The following is an 18,884-nucleotide window of genomic DNA, read 5'->3' as shown; positions in this document are numbered from 1 at the left end:
TAAACTGTATCCAGGCCTCTCAGTGTTCTTAAGTTTCATTGAGACTCCCCCATCCTTATAAACTCTATTGAGTACACGCCCAGAGTCCTCAACCTCTTTTCATATGACAAGCCCTCATTCCCAGGACCATTTTTGTCAACCTTCCCTGGACTCCCTCCAAAGCCAGAACATCCTTTCTTAGATATGGGGCTCACAATGTTCCAAATGTGGTCTGACTAGAGCCCTTTACAGCCTCAGCAGTACATCTCTGTTTTTACATTCTAGTCCTCTTGAAATGAATGCTAAATTTGCTGTGCCTGAAGTTTGATTCCTGACCCTTTCCATACTATTTGTCCTATTACTTGTTCTAGAAATTTTAACAACTTCTGCTGAGCTCTCTCCCCCTTTAACTTTTTTCATAATTTTCCAAGCAACTGACCGCCCCCCCAACCCCCATTTACTTCAAAGCCCTATTTATAGCCCTAGTTACACGATTCGCCAGGACTCTGGTCCCATCATGATTCTGCTGGAGCCTGTCCCATTGGAACAGCTCCCTCCTTCCCCAGTACTGGTGCCAATGCCCCATGAATCCAAACCTATTTCTTCCACACCAATTTTTGAGTTATGCATTTGCCTTTTTATCCTGTTGATCCTGTGTTAATTTGCCAGAGATTATTATCTTTTTGGTTCTGCTTTTTAATTTAGCCCCTAGCTGCATGTATTCCCTCAGCACAACCCCTTTCATCTTTCTGAAAACAACAAATGCTGGAGTTCACAGTGGGTCAGGCAGCATCCGTGGAGAGCGAGCAAGCTAACATTTTGAGTCTAGATGGCTCTTCATCAGAGCTGAAGTGAAGTATGGAGGGGGCAGCATTTATGCTATAGTTGTGGGGGGTGGTGTTGTTGGAGTGTAGAGTGCTTGGAGAGAAAGGATGTTGATAGATCAGATTAAGTGATTGGTACGTGAGAATGGCAGAACAATAGTGTGCCTAACTGCTAGACTTGAAAGAACAGACACTCCCACTGGGGTGGGATTAGGGGAGAGAGAACATGGTGACAGAGAATGTAACAAGTAAAGCTAAAAGAGAGGGAAGGAATGGGAGTTGTTTCACAATTTGAAGGAGTTTAACTCAATATTAAGTCCAGAAAGTAGTGCCTAGTCTGAAGATGAGATGTTGTTCAAAGCCTCTTCTGAGGAAGGGTCACCGGACCCGAAATGTTAACTCTGATTTTTTCTTCACAGATGCTGCCAGACCTGCTGAGCTTTTCCAGCAACTTTGTTTTTGTCCCTGATTTACAGCATCCTCAGTCTTTTCGGTTTTTATGAGATGTTGTTCCTCCATTTGCACTGTGATTCACTGGAGCACTGCAGCCTGCTGAGGACAGACATGTGGGTATGCGAACTGGATGCTGTGTTAAAATGACTGGCAATGGGGAGATCAGGGTCATGCTTGCGCATTTGTTGTTTTCTGTACAGATTCCAGCATCTGCAATAATTTGCACCCTGTCCTCTTTCTACCTATATCATTGGCACTTACATAGACCATGACAGCTGGATCTTTCCCCTTCCCATTCCAAGTTCTTCTGCAGCCCAGATGAAATAGCCTGAACCTTGGCACCAGGTAGGCAACATAGCCTCTTGCTCCTGGTCACAGCGAACAATATCTATTTCCCTGGGTGTACAATCTCTGGTTACAACTGTATCTCCCTTTCCTCCCCGCTCTTGAAAGGCTCCCTGTTACATGGTACTATGGTCAGTTTGCTCATTCTCCCTACAGCTCTGCTTTCACCCACATAGGAAGCAAGAATCTCAAACCTATTAGACAAGCTCAGGGGCTGAGGTTCTTTCAGCACTACCTTAAGTATTGTCCTGTTGCTACCCTGTACTATTGTTTACTACCTTACAATCATGGTTGCAATGAACTAATAATTGTTTGAAAAACAAGAATCATAAGCATGTCTACTTATTTGTAATATTTATCTTCTGTGTGTCTGACTCACTCTTCAGCTTTCATGCTGTCAAATTGATTTCCCTCGTGGTGGGGGACAACTGCTGCAAACATTTCTCGTCAACATCCCTTTAGGATAGACATGGTCCCTGCAAATATTGTCAATACATCAGAGAACACAGTGGCTGCCAAACATACTCGTTCCATGGCGTTTTGTCACTCTTTTGAAGGGCTTGATTTGACTGGCCCTGTTAACTATTGAGAAAAGATTACCTCTTCAGTCTCCTGTGTCTCCTTTCCTGCCATAAACTCAATTATTGGACCTCACAGCTGTATGCCCAATTCTGCAGCACGTATCTGAAGTGAGTAACATTTCTTTCCAAATGTTCATACAATACATTGAATGTGGTGTAGGAATCCTGTATCTGGGCTTGCAGCATTTGTGTTTTTGTAATGAGATGATTTTTGCATCGCGCATCTCCTGTGGAACAGAGCCCACTTTCCCAAAGTGTAGGAGAAGGGGATAAACATTGTGAGAACAGATGAGACTTTTCATATTGTGATGATACTATAGCTTTGAGAGGTGTATTTTGTCTTTTTTTGTGAAGAGAGGTTTTGAGCCATAGGTGCCGAGTTGTCTCTTCAAAGCCAATAAAGTAAATGGCCTGTGAAGTCCTGGATTTTTAAAAAAAGTTAGAACAATAGAAACAGCATGAATGGATGGAGTCAAGCTCCCAAGAGCCATTGTCTTAGGTTACATAGAAACATAGAAGATAGGAGCAGGAGGAGGCCATTTGGCCCTTGGGCCAGCTCCGCCATTCATCACAATCATGGCTGATCGTCCAACTCAATAGCCTAATCCTGCTTCCTACCCATAATCTTTGATTCCATTCATTCCAAGTGCTACATCTAGCTGCCTCTTGAATACATTCAATGTTTTGGCATCAACTATTTCCGGTGGTAATGAATTCCACAGGCTCACCACTCTTTGGGTGCGGAAATGTCTCCTCATCCCCATCCTACTCCGAATCCTCAGACTGTGACCCTTGGTTCTGGACACACCCACCATCGGGAACATCGTCCCTCATCTACCCTGTCCAGTCATAGAGTCATAGAGTGTACAGCACAAAAACAGACCCTTTGGTCCAACTTGTCCATGCCAACCAGACATCCTAAATTAATCTAGTCCCATTTTCCAGCATTTGACCCTGTGAACTTTTTCTAATCATACACCCATCCAGATGCCTGTTAAATGTTGTAATTGTACCAGCCTCCACCACTCCCTCTGGCAGTTCATTTCATACATGCACCAGCCTCTGTGTGAAAAAGTTGCCCCTCAGGTCCCTTTTAAATCTTTCCCCTCCCACCTTAAACTTATCCCCTCTAGTTTTGGACTCCCCTACCCTTGGGGAAATGACTTTGACTATTCAGTCAACATTCCCCTCATGATTTTATAAATTTCTGTAAAGGTCACCCCTCAGCCTCCGATGTTCCATGGAAAATAACCCCAGCCTATTCAGCTTCTCCTTACAGCTCAAACCCTCCAAATCTGGTAGCATCTTTGTAAATCTTTTCTGAACCCAATCAAGCTTCACAACATCCTTCCTATAGCAGGGAGACCAGAATTGCATGCAGTATTCCAAAAGTGGCCTAACTATTGTCCTGTATAGCCACAACATGATTTTTCAACTCCCATACTCAATGCACTGACCAATAAAGGCAAGCATACCAAACACCTTCTTCACTATCCTGAATGCTGCAAATGCAATAGGCACTGAAAACATTCCTGCAACAGCACTGAAGACTCCTGTTAGAATTTTATAAGTCTATGAGATTCCCCCCCTCTTTTGCCTGAACGTCAGTGAAAACAATCCTAACTTCATCAATTTCTCTTCATACGTCAGTCCCGCCATCCTGGAATCAGCCTGGTAAACCTTCGCTGCACTTCCTCAAGAGCAAGAGCAAGCTTCCTCAGAAAAGGAGATGAAAACTGTGCACAATATTCTAGGTGAGGCCTTACCAAGGCCCAGTATAACTGCAACAACACATTCCTGCTCCTGTACTCAAAACCTCTCACAATGAAGGCCAACATACCATTTGCCTTATTAGCTTTCAGTAGTTGTTGAGGTGTTGAAGTTGGTTGTGGAAGCTGCCAAACACCTCTCTTTCAGAATTTTCTCTTGGTGTTCGTTCCTCCTGGACTGGAGGAACATCATATGCGAGACACTGTATTTTACTGAACTTGCTTTTGCTAAGAGTGTGTTTATGGGATGTTACTATATTAGAACAGTTGCTGTTTAGTAGTTAAATAATCTTATTCTGTTAAGTTTTCCAATAGAGCTAAAGTTATAGCGTTTCATCTTTCTTTTGTTAGTATTTTAACTGTAGGGTAAGAATAAAGTGTGTTTTGCTTAAAGCTGAATAGTGTAACCAATCAGAACACAGCACCTTACACTTGCCTTTAAATAAGATAGAAGTTAGGGTCTAGGCTATCTCCTCAATACATTTGAAGGGGGTCTGGTCTGGTCCATGACAATATTTGAACAGTTTGGCTGAGATTCCATCCCTTGTCAGTTTTCTTACTGTTTGCGAAGCAGTCTGTAGCCCACTTAAACCCAAGTGATGAGAGTTCTTCATCGAAATAATCCATGATTGCAAACTGTGGGAGAGTATCAGTAACAGACTGGGAGATGTCTATAACAACGATGGACAGCTCATGGTAGTGTTCACCCAATGGGATATCTGTTTATTTCTGTCAATGAGTACATTGCCACCTGTCCACTTTTTCTGAAATATGGATAACTTACAGCTATCAAGAAAAGAAGCTCAACAATTCCCATCTTTGCAAGCTGGCAAGACAAAAATACAAATACAACAATCCTCTTAAAGGTAAAGCTTCCACATTTGTGAATAATCATCAAACAAAGATAGTTTAGATGGTTCTGGAAGTCTGTAGGACGGAAGACGGTCACATATCCTAGGACTGTAATGGTAAAACCTGCAAAATTTGGAGAGACTATGTTCAGATTATAACTGAAAATAACATCTCTGCTGTGGTTCTAGACTTTCAAAAGATACACGTGCATATCCGCTTATCTCTAAATGTGCTTCACTGTATTGCAATCTGTTAAAAATGGACATTGAGGCCAAGCTAATAATAGTAGGTGACCAAGAGAGGTCTGTTTCAAGAAGGATCTTATAAGAGAAGAGGGAAAGTGATAAGAAAGAGAGATTTAAGAAAGACATTCCAAATTCTGGGGCCAAGATAGATAAAGGCATCATGTTTGGGTGAAAGAAATAGGATTGCAATAAGAGGCCAGAACAACACTTTGGTAGGAGAAGCAAAGGTGCACTATATTTCTGAAATGGTGAGAGATTGGAAAGTGTTGATGGCTAAAGGAATCTTGGTCATAAATCATGGAACATTAGAATGCAGGTGTAACAAGCAATTTGGAAAGCAAACGATATGTTAGCCTTTATTGCAGGAGGATCTGAGTGTAAGAGTGAATAAGGCTTTATTCTGTAGAACACTGGTGAGACTGCCCCTGCAGTACTGTGTGCAGTTCTGGTTCCCTTGCCCAAGAAAGTATATATTTTCCAAAGAGGGAATGTAGAAGAGGTTCACCAAACTGGTCCCTGGGATTGTGGACTTCTATCAGGAGAGGTGGGGGAGGGTATGTGTTGCGGAGTTTAGATAAATGAGAGGTGACCTCACAGAAACAAATTTCTTAAAGGATAGACAAAGCAGATGCAGAAAGGATAATTCTTCTGGATGAGAGGTATAGAATCAAGGAAACTCCAAACTAGTTGATTATGGAAGTTATCATGGCTATTGAATTTGAATTTGTATTTGAATTTTCAACTCCTTCATTTTGGAAAGATAAACCTTCAAGCAAGCCAGGCCTTCAATAATAATAATAGAGATTGATATCATTTTGATCTTCATGTCTAACCTTTATCCTTACCTACTCTGAATCTTTGTATCTGCTGATAACCTTATATTTACTTAAATAACTTCCAGCAATTGTTGCGTAATAAACTAACATTTTATTTGGCTTGAAATGACTCAAGGTGGCACTGACACTGGGCGATTCTTTGCTAACTGTCTACAGCAGATCTTATTTTCACATTTCTTACAACTGTTCCACACTTTTAAACCTAAATTCTACGTCCGTAAAAATACCTTGCTTTTGTACACCACCTGTGCAGTCGTAACCTTGTGTGCCTTGCTCTATCTAAGCATCCTATGATCTATATGTCTTTGTTTGTTATGATCTGCCTGTACTGCTCGCAAAACAAAACTTTTCACTGTACTTAGGCATATATGACAACAATAGTACAGAAGAGGTTTATGAGAATCAAATCAAATCAAATCAAAAAGTTTAAAGCATAAAACTCTGCTAATGATTATTTTTTAAAAGTGAAACATGCAAAATCTAAAAGGGACACATCTGAGGACATACATGATTTCTGAAGAAGGGTCTAGGCCCGAAACATCAGCTTTCCTGCTTCTCTGATGCTGCTTGGCCTGCTGTGTTCATCCAGCTCTACACCTTGTTATCTGAGGACATACTTAGTGTTATAGTGATGCTTGATTAAATCTGCCTCCACATACCATTGTGTAAGTATTTTCATCTCATGTTGCCATAGCCAGTTTCTTCCTATCTACTCTGTCCACCTGTCATGATTTTATGAACATATAGACATGTGGAATAGGAGCAGATGTAGACCATTAGGCTCATTGAGTCTGCTCCACCAGTCACAACTGATCAGATTGTGGCCTGAAACCACATTTCCATCTATTCCTGATAACATTAGATTCCCTCCTTAGTCAATAACATATCTACCGCAAACTTCAAAATTTCAATCTCCACAGGTCTCTGGGGAAGTAAGTTCCAAGATCACTTCTTCTCCTTCTACACTCCAATGGATGCAGATCCAGCCTGACCAACCTTTACCATAAGGTAAATACCTCATCCCAGCTATCAGTTCTCCAAACACACTTATTTTCTTCCTCAAGTAAGAAGAGCCAAACAGTACACAGTACTCCAGATTTGATCCCACCAATGTTCTGAGTAGCTGTAGTAAAGCATAGCTACCTATATATTCCATTCCACCTGCAATAAACAACAACATTCCATTTGCTTTCCTCATTACTTGATCTGCATGCTAAATTTGTGTACCCATGTACCTGGACATCCAAATCCTTCTGTGTCTCAATATTTTGCAATCCCTTCCCATTTAAATAAGATCGCACTTTTCTATTCTTACCAAGGTGACAAGTTCAATTTTCCTTTATTATACATTATTTGTCAGTTTTTTGCCCATTCACTTAATGTACCTTTGCAGATTCCTTACAACCTCTGCTTATTTTCCTTACTATCTTTGGGTCATCAGCAAGTTTAGCAACTATTTGAATATCTGTATCATTATGTATTTATATACCTGTTAATGTTCTCTTCTCTAAGGAAGAAAGTCCCAGTCTCTCCAACTTATCCACACGATTGAAGTTCCTTACCCTTGGAAACATTCTCATGAACCTCTTCTGTACTGTTGCCTTCACAATATTCCAAAGGGTTGGTGACCAGAATGGGGTACAATATTCCAGCTGAGAGTAAGCCAGTACTGAATATAGGCTAATCATAACTTAGAGACATAGAGTCGTAAAGCTGTACAGCATGGAAACAGACCCTTCAGTCCAACTAATCCATGCTGACCAGATATCCTTAACTAATTTAGTCCCACTTGCCAGCATTTGGCCCATATCACTCTAAACCCTTCCTATTCATGTACCCATCCAGATGCCTTTTAAATGTTATAATTGTACCAGCATCCTCCACTTCCTCTGGCAGCTCATTCCATACACACACCATCCTCTGCTGAAAAAGTTGCCCCTTCGTGTCTGTGTGGGTTTCCTCTGGGTGCTCTGGTTTCCTCCCACAGTCCAAAGATGTGCAGGTTAGGTGGACTGGCCGTGCTAAATTGCCCATAGTGTTCAGGGATGTGTAGCTTAGGTGGGTTATAGGGGGATGGATCAGGTTGGGATGCTCCTAGGGTCAGTGTGGACTTGTTGGGCCGAAGGGCCTGTTTCCACACTGTAGGGATTCTATGAAGTCGGTCCCTTTTAAATATTTCCCCTCTCACCTTAAACCTATGCCCTCTAAGATTTGGACTCCACTACACTGGGGAAAAAACCTTGGCTATTCACCGTATCTATGACCCTCATAATTTCATAAACTTCTATGAGGTCACCCCTCTGCCTCCAACAGTCCAGGGAAAATAGCCCCAGCTTGTACAGCCTGTCCCAATATGTCAAACACTCCAACCCTGGTCACATGGCTGTAAATCTTTTCTGAACCCTTTCAAGTTTCACAACATCTTTCCTTTGGAGGGAGACCAGAATTGAACGCAGTATTCCAAAAGCAGTCTAGCCAATGTCCTGTACAGCCGCAACATGACCTCCCAACTCCTATAATCAATGCACTGACCAATAAAGGCAAGCACACCAAATGCCTTCTTCACTGTCCTATCTACCTGCAAGTCTACTTTCAAGGAACTATGAATCTGGACTCCAAGGTCTCTTCCTTCAGTAACACTCCCCAGGATCTTACCAGTAAGTGTATAAGTTCTATGCTTTTGAACTCTGTGCACCGGTTTAAAAAGCATAGGGTTACATATGCATTATTAACTGCTTACTCAACCCGCCCTGCCACCTTCAATCATATTGTGCAGGTACATCCCCAGGTCCCTTTGCTCTTGAAATCCTTTACAGTGGTATCGATACTTTATGTTGTTACTCCTTATTCATCCCACCAAAATTACTTCATAGCTCTCTATTAAACTTCATCAGTCACTTGTCTGCTCATTCTGTATCTATCTTTTTGAAATTTAACACTATTCTTACAACTCACAATATTTAAAAACTTTGTAACATCCACAAATTTTGAAATTGTACCTTAGGCTATTAATATACTTTAAGATAAGGGGTTTTAACACTGTACTTTGATGAATCCCATTGTATATCTTCTTCCAGTCCAAAAGATAGAAAAACAGGAACAATAGAAGGCCATTCAGCTCCTTGAGTCAATTATGTAATTCAACTAGATCACAGCTAATCTGGGGCCTAGCTCCATATCTCGTAATCTTTGTTTAAGAGAAATGTATGTATCTCAGATTTAAAATTAACAACAGATATTGCATCAACTGCAGTTTGTGGAAGAGAGTTCCAAACCTCTTTCTCTGTGTGTAGAAGTGCTTCCTAAACGGTCTGGCCCCAATTTTTATACTATGCCCCCTAGATCTACAGTAAGTGTATTCTCTCTGTGTGGCCAGGTGGGAAAAATGAATACAATTTTGAGAACACAAATTATGTAATAACACAAGAGGTCTGAGAGTAATTGTTCAAGTAGACTAAAACATATATTTCTTTGTAACTATGTCCCTTGAAACATGCTTGTGCTTTCAATATTCTTTAAAAAATTTCATTGAAAACAAAAAAAAAGCAGCATTAAACAATGTCATGGACTAATGGAAGCGTAGAATATTTGTATCTACATTAGATGTTGTGTACTATTGGATCTGCGCTGAGGTCTGTCTAGACTTTCCTCAAGTGTACTGCCTGAAAAGGTGGTGAAGAGGATCCAGGAGTAACCTTCAAGGAGAATTAGACATAAATGTGAGAAGGAAAGGCTTAGAGAAGTATGGGGAGTGCGTATGGGAACAGGATCTATTGGAGAGGCATAATAAACCTAATATGTTCTTTGCTGTATTATTATTGTATTAGGATTCTTATTGAACGGCAAATCATCAAGAATAGGCGTAGAGGCTAATTGAAATGGATACAACGGACAGCATGCCCTCTTTCTATGCTGTAACTATTGTCGGACAGGAAGAGCAAGTTACTTTTAGTAGTTTTAGTAGCATTGGAACCTACGCGAATAAAGTAGATAGTAAATGCAATTACTTTGTATTCAAATTGCAAAAATAATCAGTTTCAAGTCATTATTTGCTATTTTGATCAATTCAAGCTTTACATTTGCCTCCCTTTGATTTTTCGTTACATCTTTTCCTGAATCAATGGCTTACCTGAAGGGAAATTTTCAGTTGATTTTGGCACTGAAATGGTTGAAAAGCACGGCTAGAATATTTTTTCTATTTGAATAATTTACCTCCTGTTGCTGTTTCTCGTGGAAATATAGGATGACATGGCTTGTTAAATCCCATTCTTTTGCTCCCAGTGTCTATTGTGTGACAAGTTTAACAACCCTCACACTTTACAGATGCTGCCTTACTTGCTGACTGTCTTCAATATTTTCTTCTTTTATTTGTGATTATAGAGAACAAGCAGAGCTACCCATTCTATTCTGGAATGACAATTAAAAGTATAATATAAACCAAAAGATAAAGAAAATGTTTATATGAAGTAATATGCTACTTGCCTTATGTGCATATGGACTGAGTAAGCTAGGTACCAAGACTGAAAATCAGATGACAAAAATTGTTCTGTAAAATAATTTATTTGAAATATTTCAACATATCCAACAGATCTCCTTCAAAAATTAATTTACTTATCTACTTTCACACAATTACTTTAATAAACAATTTATTTCATGCAAAGATAAAACACAAATAACTAAATTCACACAAAATTATACACAAAACATTATCCAACAACAATATTCAGTTCCACAATTAACTTACTTCCATTTGCCTTAGATTACTTGTCTTGACTCTAGTTTAATTAGATTTATAATTTTTACTGTATGATTTCTACAAACTATTCTGTATATTCTCAGTGGCACTCTCAAAAATCCTAAATATCAAATTCTACATGTAAACTAATTTCCTCAATATTTGTAAAACCATGAATAGTTAAAAATCATTTTCAAGGGCATGTGTCACATTTTCATCATTTGTTGAAATGCTAGTTGTTCTATTATAGACCAGATTGGAAGTTCTTCCTTCTTGAAACAAAATAAAGAGATTTCTTGGTCATCCTAATAAGTTGTTATATTTTCTGAAGTCTTTCAAGAAGTGTTCTGATTTATTATTTATTCATAAGAACATTCAGTAGGTAGGTGACAACCATACTTTACTATTTTGACAATGCATTTTTTAAATTCACTGGCTCAGTCAGCAGTTATTGCCCATCCCTAGTTTTCCTTGAGATGATAGTGGTGAGCTGCCATCTTGAACTACTGCAGGCCATGTATTGCAGGTAAACTCACAATGCTGTTAGCGAGGGAATTTCAGGATTTTGATCCAGCAACACTGAAGAAACAGTGACTTTTTTATGGGCAGATGTTAAGTAGGTTGGACTTGTACTCATTAAGGTCTAGAAAAATGAAAAATGATTCTTAGGGGGCTTGACAGGATACATGGAGGTAGTTTTTCCCCCCTTGTATGAGTGTCTAGAAGCAGAGAACATGATCTCAGAGTAAGTAAGGGATCAGTCATTTAAAACAGAGCTGAATAGAAATTCTTTTCTCTCAGAAGGTAATAAATTTGTGGAATTCTTTACTGCTAAGGTTTGTGAAGTATGTGTGTTGTTGAGAATATGCAAGACCGAGATATACTTTTTTGAATCAGTCAGGGAATCAAAAGAGGTTAAGGCAGGAAAGTGAAGTTGAAGGTTATCACATCAGCTGTGATCTCAAAGAATAGTGCAGCAGACCGGGCAGGCCGAATGGCATACTTGCATGATAAAGTCTATCCCCTCCTCAGAATCTACTGTATAACTAAATAGTTGTTTATTTAAAAACGTTAGTGGAACACTTTTTTTTCACAGAAAACATTCTAATTTAAAAGGGATGAGTTGAGAAGTCGGGTGAAAAAGTGGGGAATCAATTTGCAATGAGCTCCTTGAAAAGCAGAATGCAACTTGATGGATCGTTGGTACCTGTTCCCCAGGTGGCCGAGGGCGCATGCGTGGTTCCCTCTCCCGGTTACTAGGAGGCAGGCGACAGTTGAATGTTAGGCGCGGGATTTCCGGTTTACATTTTGCACCGTTTATCGCAGGAACATAAGCATGGCGGATCCCAGAACTCGACAGATAAAAATCAAGACCGGCGTGGTGAAGCGGTGAGTCGAAAATGTGATGTTAAGCGGGAAGGAGACGGTGATCCCTTGGGCATGTAGCCGGCCTGTGTGGGATCGCGAGGCCCACCGAGCGGGCTGGCTGCAGCTATTATTACTCGAGGCCCAGGCTGAACTGAGGGCCCCCTCGCACCCGGCTCGAAAGTTGCTGAATCACTTCGGCCGCTGTTTGTTTGGGGCGAAATTTAGTTGGTGGGCTTTTTGTGATCAGGAACGATGATGCTGTCAAAGTCAGGCTTGGCTTTGACGGAATTTATGGAGTCGTCCGTCTTTCGAACGGTAGAAATCCAAGGATGGAGTATGCCTCAGGATAATGTTTTTGGTGTAAATGGTACACGAACATGTTGTTTTGACGGTGTTCGCACCAAAGGCATTAACCAGCGGCGTTCTATCGCTGTCATCTTTCAATTTCGACTACAGAGTCCTGTAACAAAGGAGAACCCGGGGGAACATCTGAAGCATAACTAGATTCTAAAATTGAAACCAAGATAGGTACTCTTGGGGGTTGAAGGGTCGGGGTGGTGACTGTTGTGCTAAGCTAGCCTGTCTTCCCATAGAAATGTGTTGTACCTTTATCATTCAATAATGACTTGAGTGACCCATGAGCTTTTGGTCTGGTGGTTAATCCGAGTGTATTTGTCTTTTTCAGGAGTTCTTCCCTGCACAATTCGTCAAGTTAGTCTTTTATTAGTTTGTACCTTTGGTCCCTTGTAGTACATTTGTGATCAAAGCTGAAATAGCACTCAAGATTATTATTTTCATGTTTACTTTTGTTTGTCTATTTTGAAAGTTAAGAGTTGGATATTTCCTTTTAAGTAAATATTCAGCATTTTTCTTTTGATGTAAGAATTGATCTGTGGAATTCAAGCTAGATTTGAATCGGAGTATTATACATATTCTGTCTGCCAGTCTTAATTAAGCTCAGTAAATGTTGGAGAAACTCAATAAGTCTGGCAGCATCTGTGGGGAGAAAAATGGAGTAATGTTTTGAGTCTGATACAATGACACTTGAGAACTACTCTCTCAAGGATACTGCCAGTTCTATTGAGTTTCTCCAGCATTTTCTGAATTTTTTTCCAGGTTTCCAACATCTGCAGTATTTTGCTTTTTTCCAGAATTGAACTTTCCTGGTTTACTGATATTATCCAAGAATACACACATTAATTCAGGTGAAACTGGTCTTCTTTTTCCACAGTTATCACTGGTATTCCCAAAGGGCCTATCCTTGGTTACGTCCTATTTCTCAGCTACATATTTTCCCTTGATGTCATCCAAAAATGCAGCACCAGTTTCTGCATCATGATAACACCCAGCTCCACACTGCCACTACAGCTCTTGACCCACCACTGTCTCTAAATTGTCAAATTGCTTTTTGGTATCTGGATGAGCAAAGATTTCCTGCAGTCAAATATTGGAAAGACCAAAGACATTGCCTTTGGTTCCTTTCACAAAATTGGATCTCTGGCCAACTCTTTCTCTCTCCGTGGGATCTGTCCGAGGTTAAACTAGCCTATTCGCAAATTTGATATATTTAACCATGTGGTGTGCTTTCAGATCGCATATTACCACTTCTAACATCACCTGATTCTAATGTTGCCTCAAGTTACCTGCTGTTTGTACATATCTGTTTCTTTATTTTCATCTAGCCTTAAATATTCCATTACATTCTTAACTAGCCTTCCATGTTCTACTTTGTAAACTTGATGTCATCAAATCTCTGCTGCCTGTGTTCTATCACAGACCAAATTCTTTTTATTCATTATTTCTGTCCTTGTTAACATATATTGCTGCTGGTTAAGCAATGTCTTGATTTAAAAGTTCTCATTATTCTTTATACACTTATAAACTCCAATCTCCCAGTTTATTAGGATAACTATGCTATTCTAATTTTGGCCTCTAGTATATTGCTGAGATGAAACAGTACACCATTGATGGCTATACCTTCAGCTGCCCAGCCCCTCTGGAACTCCCTTTTTAACTCTTTGCTTTGGTACCTTTCTTTTCTAATTTAAAACGTGGCTGAAAACCCACCTTTTTGTGGTTTTGGCTCTTTGCTGTAATATTGCCTCGTGGAGCTGGAGTCAAATTATTCTTTAAAATGCACTTATGAAGCTCTTTGGGGTGTTGTGTTATAGGTACCAAATAAATAGAAGTTGTTATATATGAAATTATGTCTTTCCAAATGATACTCATATGTGCAAAATACAAGCATTTACACTTTGTGCAGAATACTATTTGAGATGAGGTGATCAGTCTTGGCTTCAGGGTTTCTGTTCTGTCACTGGGTCCCTGACCCACGGCTGCCGAGTGTTGGTCTTAGTCTTTCTCTACTGATCGACGTTTTGGCTGCCAGTTAAATCCTATTCCAGGATCAACCCCTGATGCTCACTCATCAGCTGCTTCTGCTTCCCACATGCTTCTGTTGCCATTACCTCCAGATGTTTCCAAGACTAGTTCCTGCTTCCATTATCTTATGATTTCCACATTCTGTGGTTTATGCAATTTCAAGACATTCCATTCTCAGAGCTCAGTTTTTCTTGCTGGCTCAGGAGTTCACATGAGTTGACCAATTTACTATTTCTTATGCACTCGAACAACCTTGACCAAATATATAATTCAACAAAATCCATTATCTTGCCCAAATCCACACATTGAAAGAATGATGTGAAATACAACAATTAATGGCAGCTAAAGTGGGATAAATTTCAGTCATGGAGTAAATGCAGTCGGCTGAAATGTAGTGTGAAATAGCAAATATGAATACAGTCTTCATAGAGTACGTTAGAGACATATTGTTCTAGTAATCTTTCAGGGAGCAAGCTAACTTGAATCTGGTAACTGGTAATGAGGCCGGTTTAATAGATGACCTCAGTAAAAGATCCCCTAGAAAGTAGTGATCGTAGCATGATAGAATTTAATATTCAATTTGAGTGAGAAACTTGGGTCAGAAACAACGGTGTTTAACTTAAAGGGAATTACAATGAAAAGAGGAGAGATTTTAGCCGAAGTGAACTGAGTAGATAGATTGATAGGAATGGCAGTAAGCAAGCAGTGGTAGACATTTTCAAAGGAGATAAATCATATTGGTAAAAATACATCCCAATAAGAAGGAAAGATTCTGAGAGGGATAAATCATGGTTGACCAAGGAAGTTAAGGAACGTATTAAATCGAAAGAAAAAGCATATAAGGAGGCCAAAGTCAGTGATAGCCCAAAGACCTAGGATAAATTCAGAATCCAGCAGAGGACGACTAAAATGATAACAAAGATAGAGAAAATAAAATAAAGGGCAAACTAGTGATGAATGTAGAAAATTGCCTATAGCAGCTTCTTTAGATATATAAAAAATAAGAGAGAGGTCAAAGTGAACATAGTGCTTAGAAAATGAATGTGAGGAGATGGTTATGGGGAATAAGGAAATGTCAGAGGAATTAAATGATATTTTGCATCAATCTTTAAAATGGAAAATATTTCAAGCACCTTTTTGATATTAAAGAATACAGGAGACAAACTGAGTACCATCGTCCTCACTAAAGAAGTAGTGTTAGACAAACTAATAGCAACAGAGATAGTGGACACATTGGTTGCAATTTTCCAGAAGTCTTTACATTCTAGAGAAGTACCAGAGAATTGGAAAACTACTAACGTGGCACCCCTATGCAAAAAGGAAGGGAGGCAAAAAGTGGATAACTATAGGCCGATTCGGCTAACATCTATTGTTCAGAAAGTATTGGAATCAATTATTTAATAAGTAATAGCAGAACGTCAGTGTGGCGTCCTGAAAGGAAATTGTGTCTGACTAATTTGTTGGAATTTTTCAAGGAACCCTCAACCAGAGTGGCTAGAGGGGAAACCAGTAGATGTATTGTATTTGGACTTGCAGAAGGCATTCGAAGCGGTATCTCACAAAAGTTATGTCATAAGATAAGAGCCCATGGTATATTGCCATGGAGAGAGAATTGGCTCATGGACAGGAAACAGGAAATTGGGATAATGGGTTCTTTTTTGGCTTTTCTTGTGACCACTGGGATTCCACAGGGATCAGTGCTGGGACTGCAATAGTAATGGGGTGGAGGAAGGGAGTGAATGTGTTGTAGCCAGATTTGCAGATGACCCAAAAGTAGGTGGAAAGGTAGGTTCTGAGAAGGATGCAGCGAGTTTACAGAGAGCTATTGATAGGCTAAATAAGTGGGCAAAAAGTTGGCAAGTGGAGTATAATGTGAGAAAATGTGAAGTTCATTTTGGAAGGGAGAACAAAAGAACAGAATCTTATTAAAATGGCAAAAAAAAACTACAGAAAGCTGCAACACAAGGAGGCTGGGGGACTTGGGCATAAAGCCCATTAAGCTAGCACACAGATGCAGCAGGTAATCAGGAAGGGTAATGGACTGAAATAAAATAACTGCGGATGCTGGAGATCTGAAACAAAAACAAATTTCTTGCAAGACTCAGCAGGTCTGGCAGCATCTTCTGGCTGACTTCTCATCAGAACTGTTCATCATGCTAATGGAATGTTGCCTCTTATTTCAAAGGGGTTCGAGTATAAGAGTAGTGGAAAGGGCAGGAAAGTGAAGTTGAGGATTATCAGATCAATCATGTTATCATTGAATGGCAGAGAAGACTTGATGGGCTGAATGGCCTATGTCTGCTCTTCTGTCGTATAGTCTTAGAGACTCAAAGATTCAATGATAGTATATGGAGGAATTGTAAGGCACAAGACCAAAGAAGTGCTATGCCAACCCAGAATGAGTAACAGCTGGGAACCTGAAGAAAAATAATGACAATACAATGAATCACAAATGTGATTTCAAAGAAGGGTCTTTTTAGCTTTCACTTATTAATAATTCCAAGAGAATTTTTTTTATAAAAGCTGCAAATTCATAACCAGATACTGTATCCACATGCAGTCACATTGGCAATGAACCCACAGTCTGAGATCAGTGAGCAATGGCCCACTTATGCTAGCTCATCAAATGACTACTAAACCTTAATGTGATCAAACAAAATACACAAGAGACTTTTTTTTTAGGACAGGTAAATGATTAAATACCAAAGATAATAGAGAGAAATAAGGATTGCAAGTTATCAAGCCTTAGTGGGATGGCAATTGCTTTATTTTCTTCAGTTGCAATATAATGAAATGAATATTTGTTTCTAATGTTGTCAGCCATGGCTCAGTTGGCAGTACTCTTGCTTGATTCACTAGACCTACTACAGGACTAGTGCGCACTTAAACTCCAGTGTAATACTGCTGGAGTGCTGCACTGTGCTCAGGTCCCGTCTGCCTATGTGTGTGGATGATAAAAGATCCAATATCATTATTTGAGGAAGAACAGGGTGATACCACAGGTACCCTGATCAATATTTATCCTTCCATCAGCATAAGAAGAAAAAAAAAAATCACATCGTCATTACGTAACTGTTTTTTGGTGTTTGCTGTGAATGATATTATGGATGGCTGGCCAGGACAGAAGGAAGGCTGAATAAGTGATAATAAAGGCTAAAAGTAGAAGAAACTGGGTGAGCTGTACTGAATGCAAACCAGATAATGTGATAATCGGCCTAACAGTATGTGACAGTGAGTGACTGTACTAAAAGCAACCTCCGTCATAACAGGACCAGATGTTGGGTGGGTAAAAAACATGGAAGGATGGAGTCTGGATCTGAAGTCATTGAACTCGATGTTGAGTCCTAGAGGCTGCAGAGTCCCGAGTGGAATATGAGATGTTGTTCTTTTGAGCTTTCACTGAGGTTTGCTGGAACACTGCAGCAGGCCTGTGACAGAAGTGTTGGCCAGGAAACATAGTGGTGTGTTGATGTGGCAGACAACTGGAAGGCCGGAGTCATTTTTGTGTTTCAGAACATAAGTGTTCTGCAGAGTGATCACCTCATCTGCGCTTTGTCTCCCCATGTAGAGGAGACTACGTTGTGAACAGCAAATACAATATACTAGACTGATAAAGTACAAGTACATCATTGCTTCACCTGGAAGGTATTTTTGGGGCCTTGGATGGTGAGGAGGGAGGCAGGTAAGCAGGCAAGTATTATTGCACCTTCTGTGATAGCATGGGAAGGTGCCGTGGGGTGTGAGGTTGCTAATGGAGGAGTGGACTAGAGTGTCCCAGAGGCAACGGTCCTTACGGAATACTGACAAGGCAGGGGAAAAGAATATGTGTCTGTGTCCTGTTGGAGGTGATGGAAATGACAGCTTGCAATCATTTTAATATGGAGGCTGATGGGGTGGTAAATGAGGACCAGAAGGAACTTGTCATTGTTGTGGGGTGGGAAGGGAGGAGTGAGGGCAGAAGTATGGAGATGGGTCAAACACAGCCAAGGGCCCTGTCTATCAGAGTAGCAGCGAATCCTTGGTTGAAGTGAAAGGTGGACATTTTGTGAGGACCCCTGTGGAAAGTGGCATTGTCATGACAGATGCAGTGGAGATAGAGAATCTGGGGAATGAGATGGAATCCTTTGGATCTGTCCTTTTAAGCAGAAATACTCATTTTATTGTTCACTGTGTGGAATATAGGTAGGGCTGAATCTCCATTTGGATTTCGTGAGGAAAAAGCAACAGGAAAATTTGCTGTGCTTTGTGGCTAGTGGAAGTGAGACTTATGGCAAAAAGTAGTCAACAGTCAACAGAATACCAAACAGCTTTCCATGGTAATGCGAACAAGGAGCTGTGATGTCCACAGTCGTAAGGTTTGTAAAGAAACAGTGGAGGCCTCGTGTATCCAAATAACTAATGGAAGGACTCTCAGACTCCTACCTTTTGAATGTAGCTAGAACACTAAGGAAATTTTAAAGTCAACACTGGACAGTTGTGGAGAGATAGTAGGAACTGCAGATGCTGGAGAATCTG

The 18,884-nt window shown here is 40.2% G+C and overlaps 1 protein-coding gene across 1 annotated transcript in view; it reads left to right on the top strand.

Moving 5' to 3' along the window:
* Positions 1–11,790: 11,790 nt before the first annotated feature.
* The window catches only part of tbca (tubulin cofactor a), a 68,563-nt gene continuing 61,469 nt past the window's right edge, over positions 11,791–18,884 (top strand). Inside the window, exon 1 of the mRNA XM_048619374.1 lies at positions 11,791–12,008. Within this exon, the coding sequence (XP_048475331.1) occupies positions 11,956–12,008 (53 nt within the window). The 5' untranslated portion in view covers positions 11,791–11,955. The remainder of the gene's footprint in view (positions 12,009–18,884) is intronic.

Source organism: Rhincodon typus, chromosome 3 (genome assembly GCF_021869965.1).
Source record: "Rhincodon typus isolate 14 chromosome 3, sRhiTyp1.1, whole genome shotgun sequence".
In the NCBI taxonomy this organism is placed as follows: Eukaryota; Metazoa; Chordata; class Chondrichthyes; order Orectolobiformes; family Rhincodontidae; genus Rhincodon; species Rhincodon typus.
Note: the sequence above shows the minus strand (reverse complement) of the source record. Positions and strands in the feature narration are given on the sequence as shown.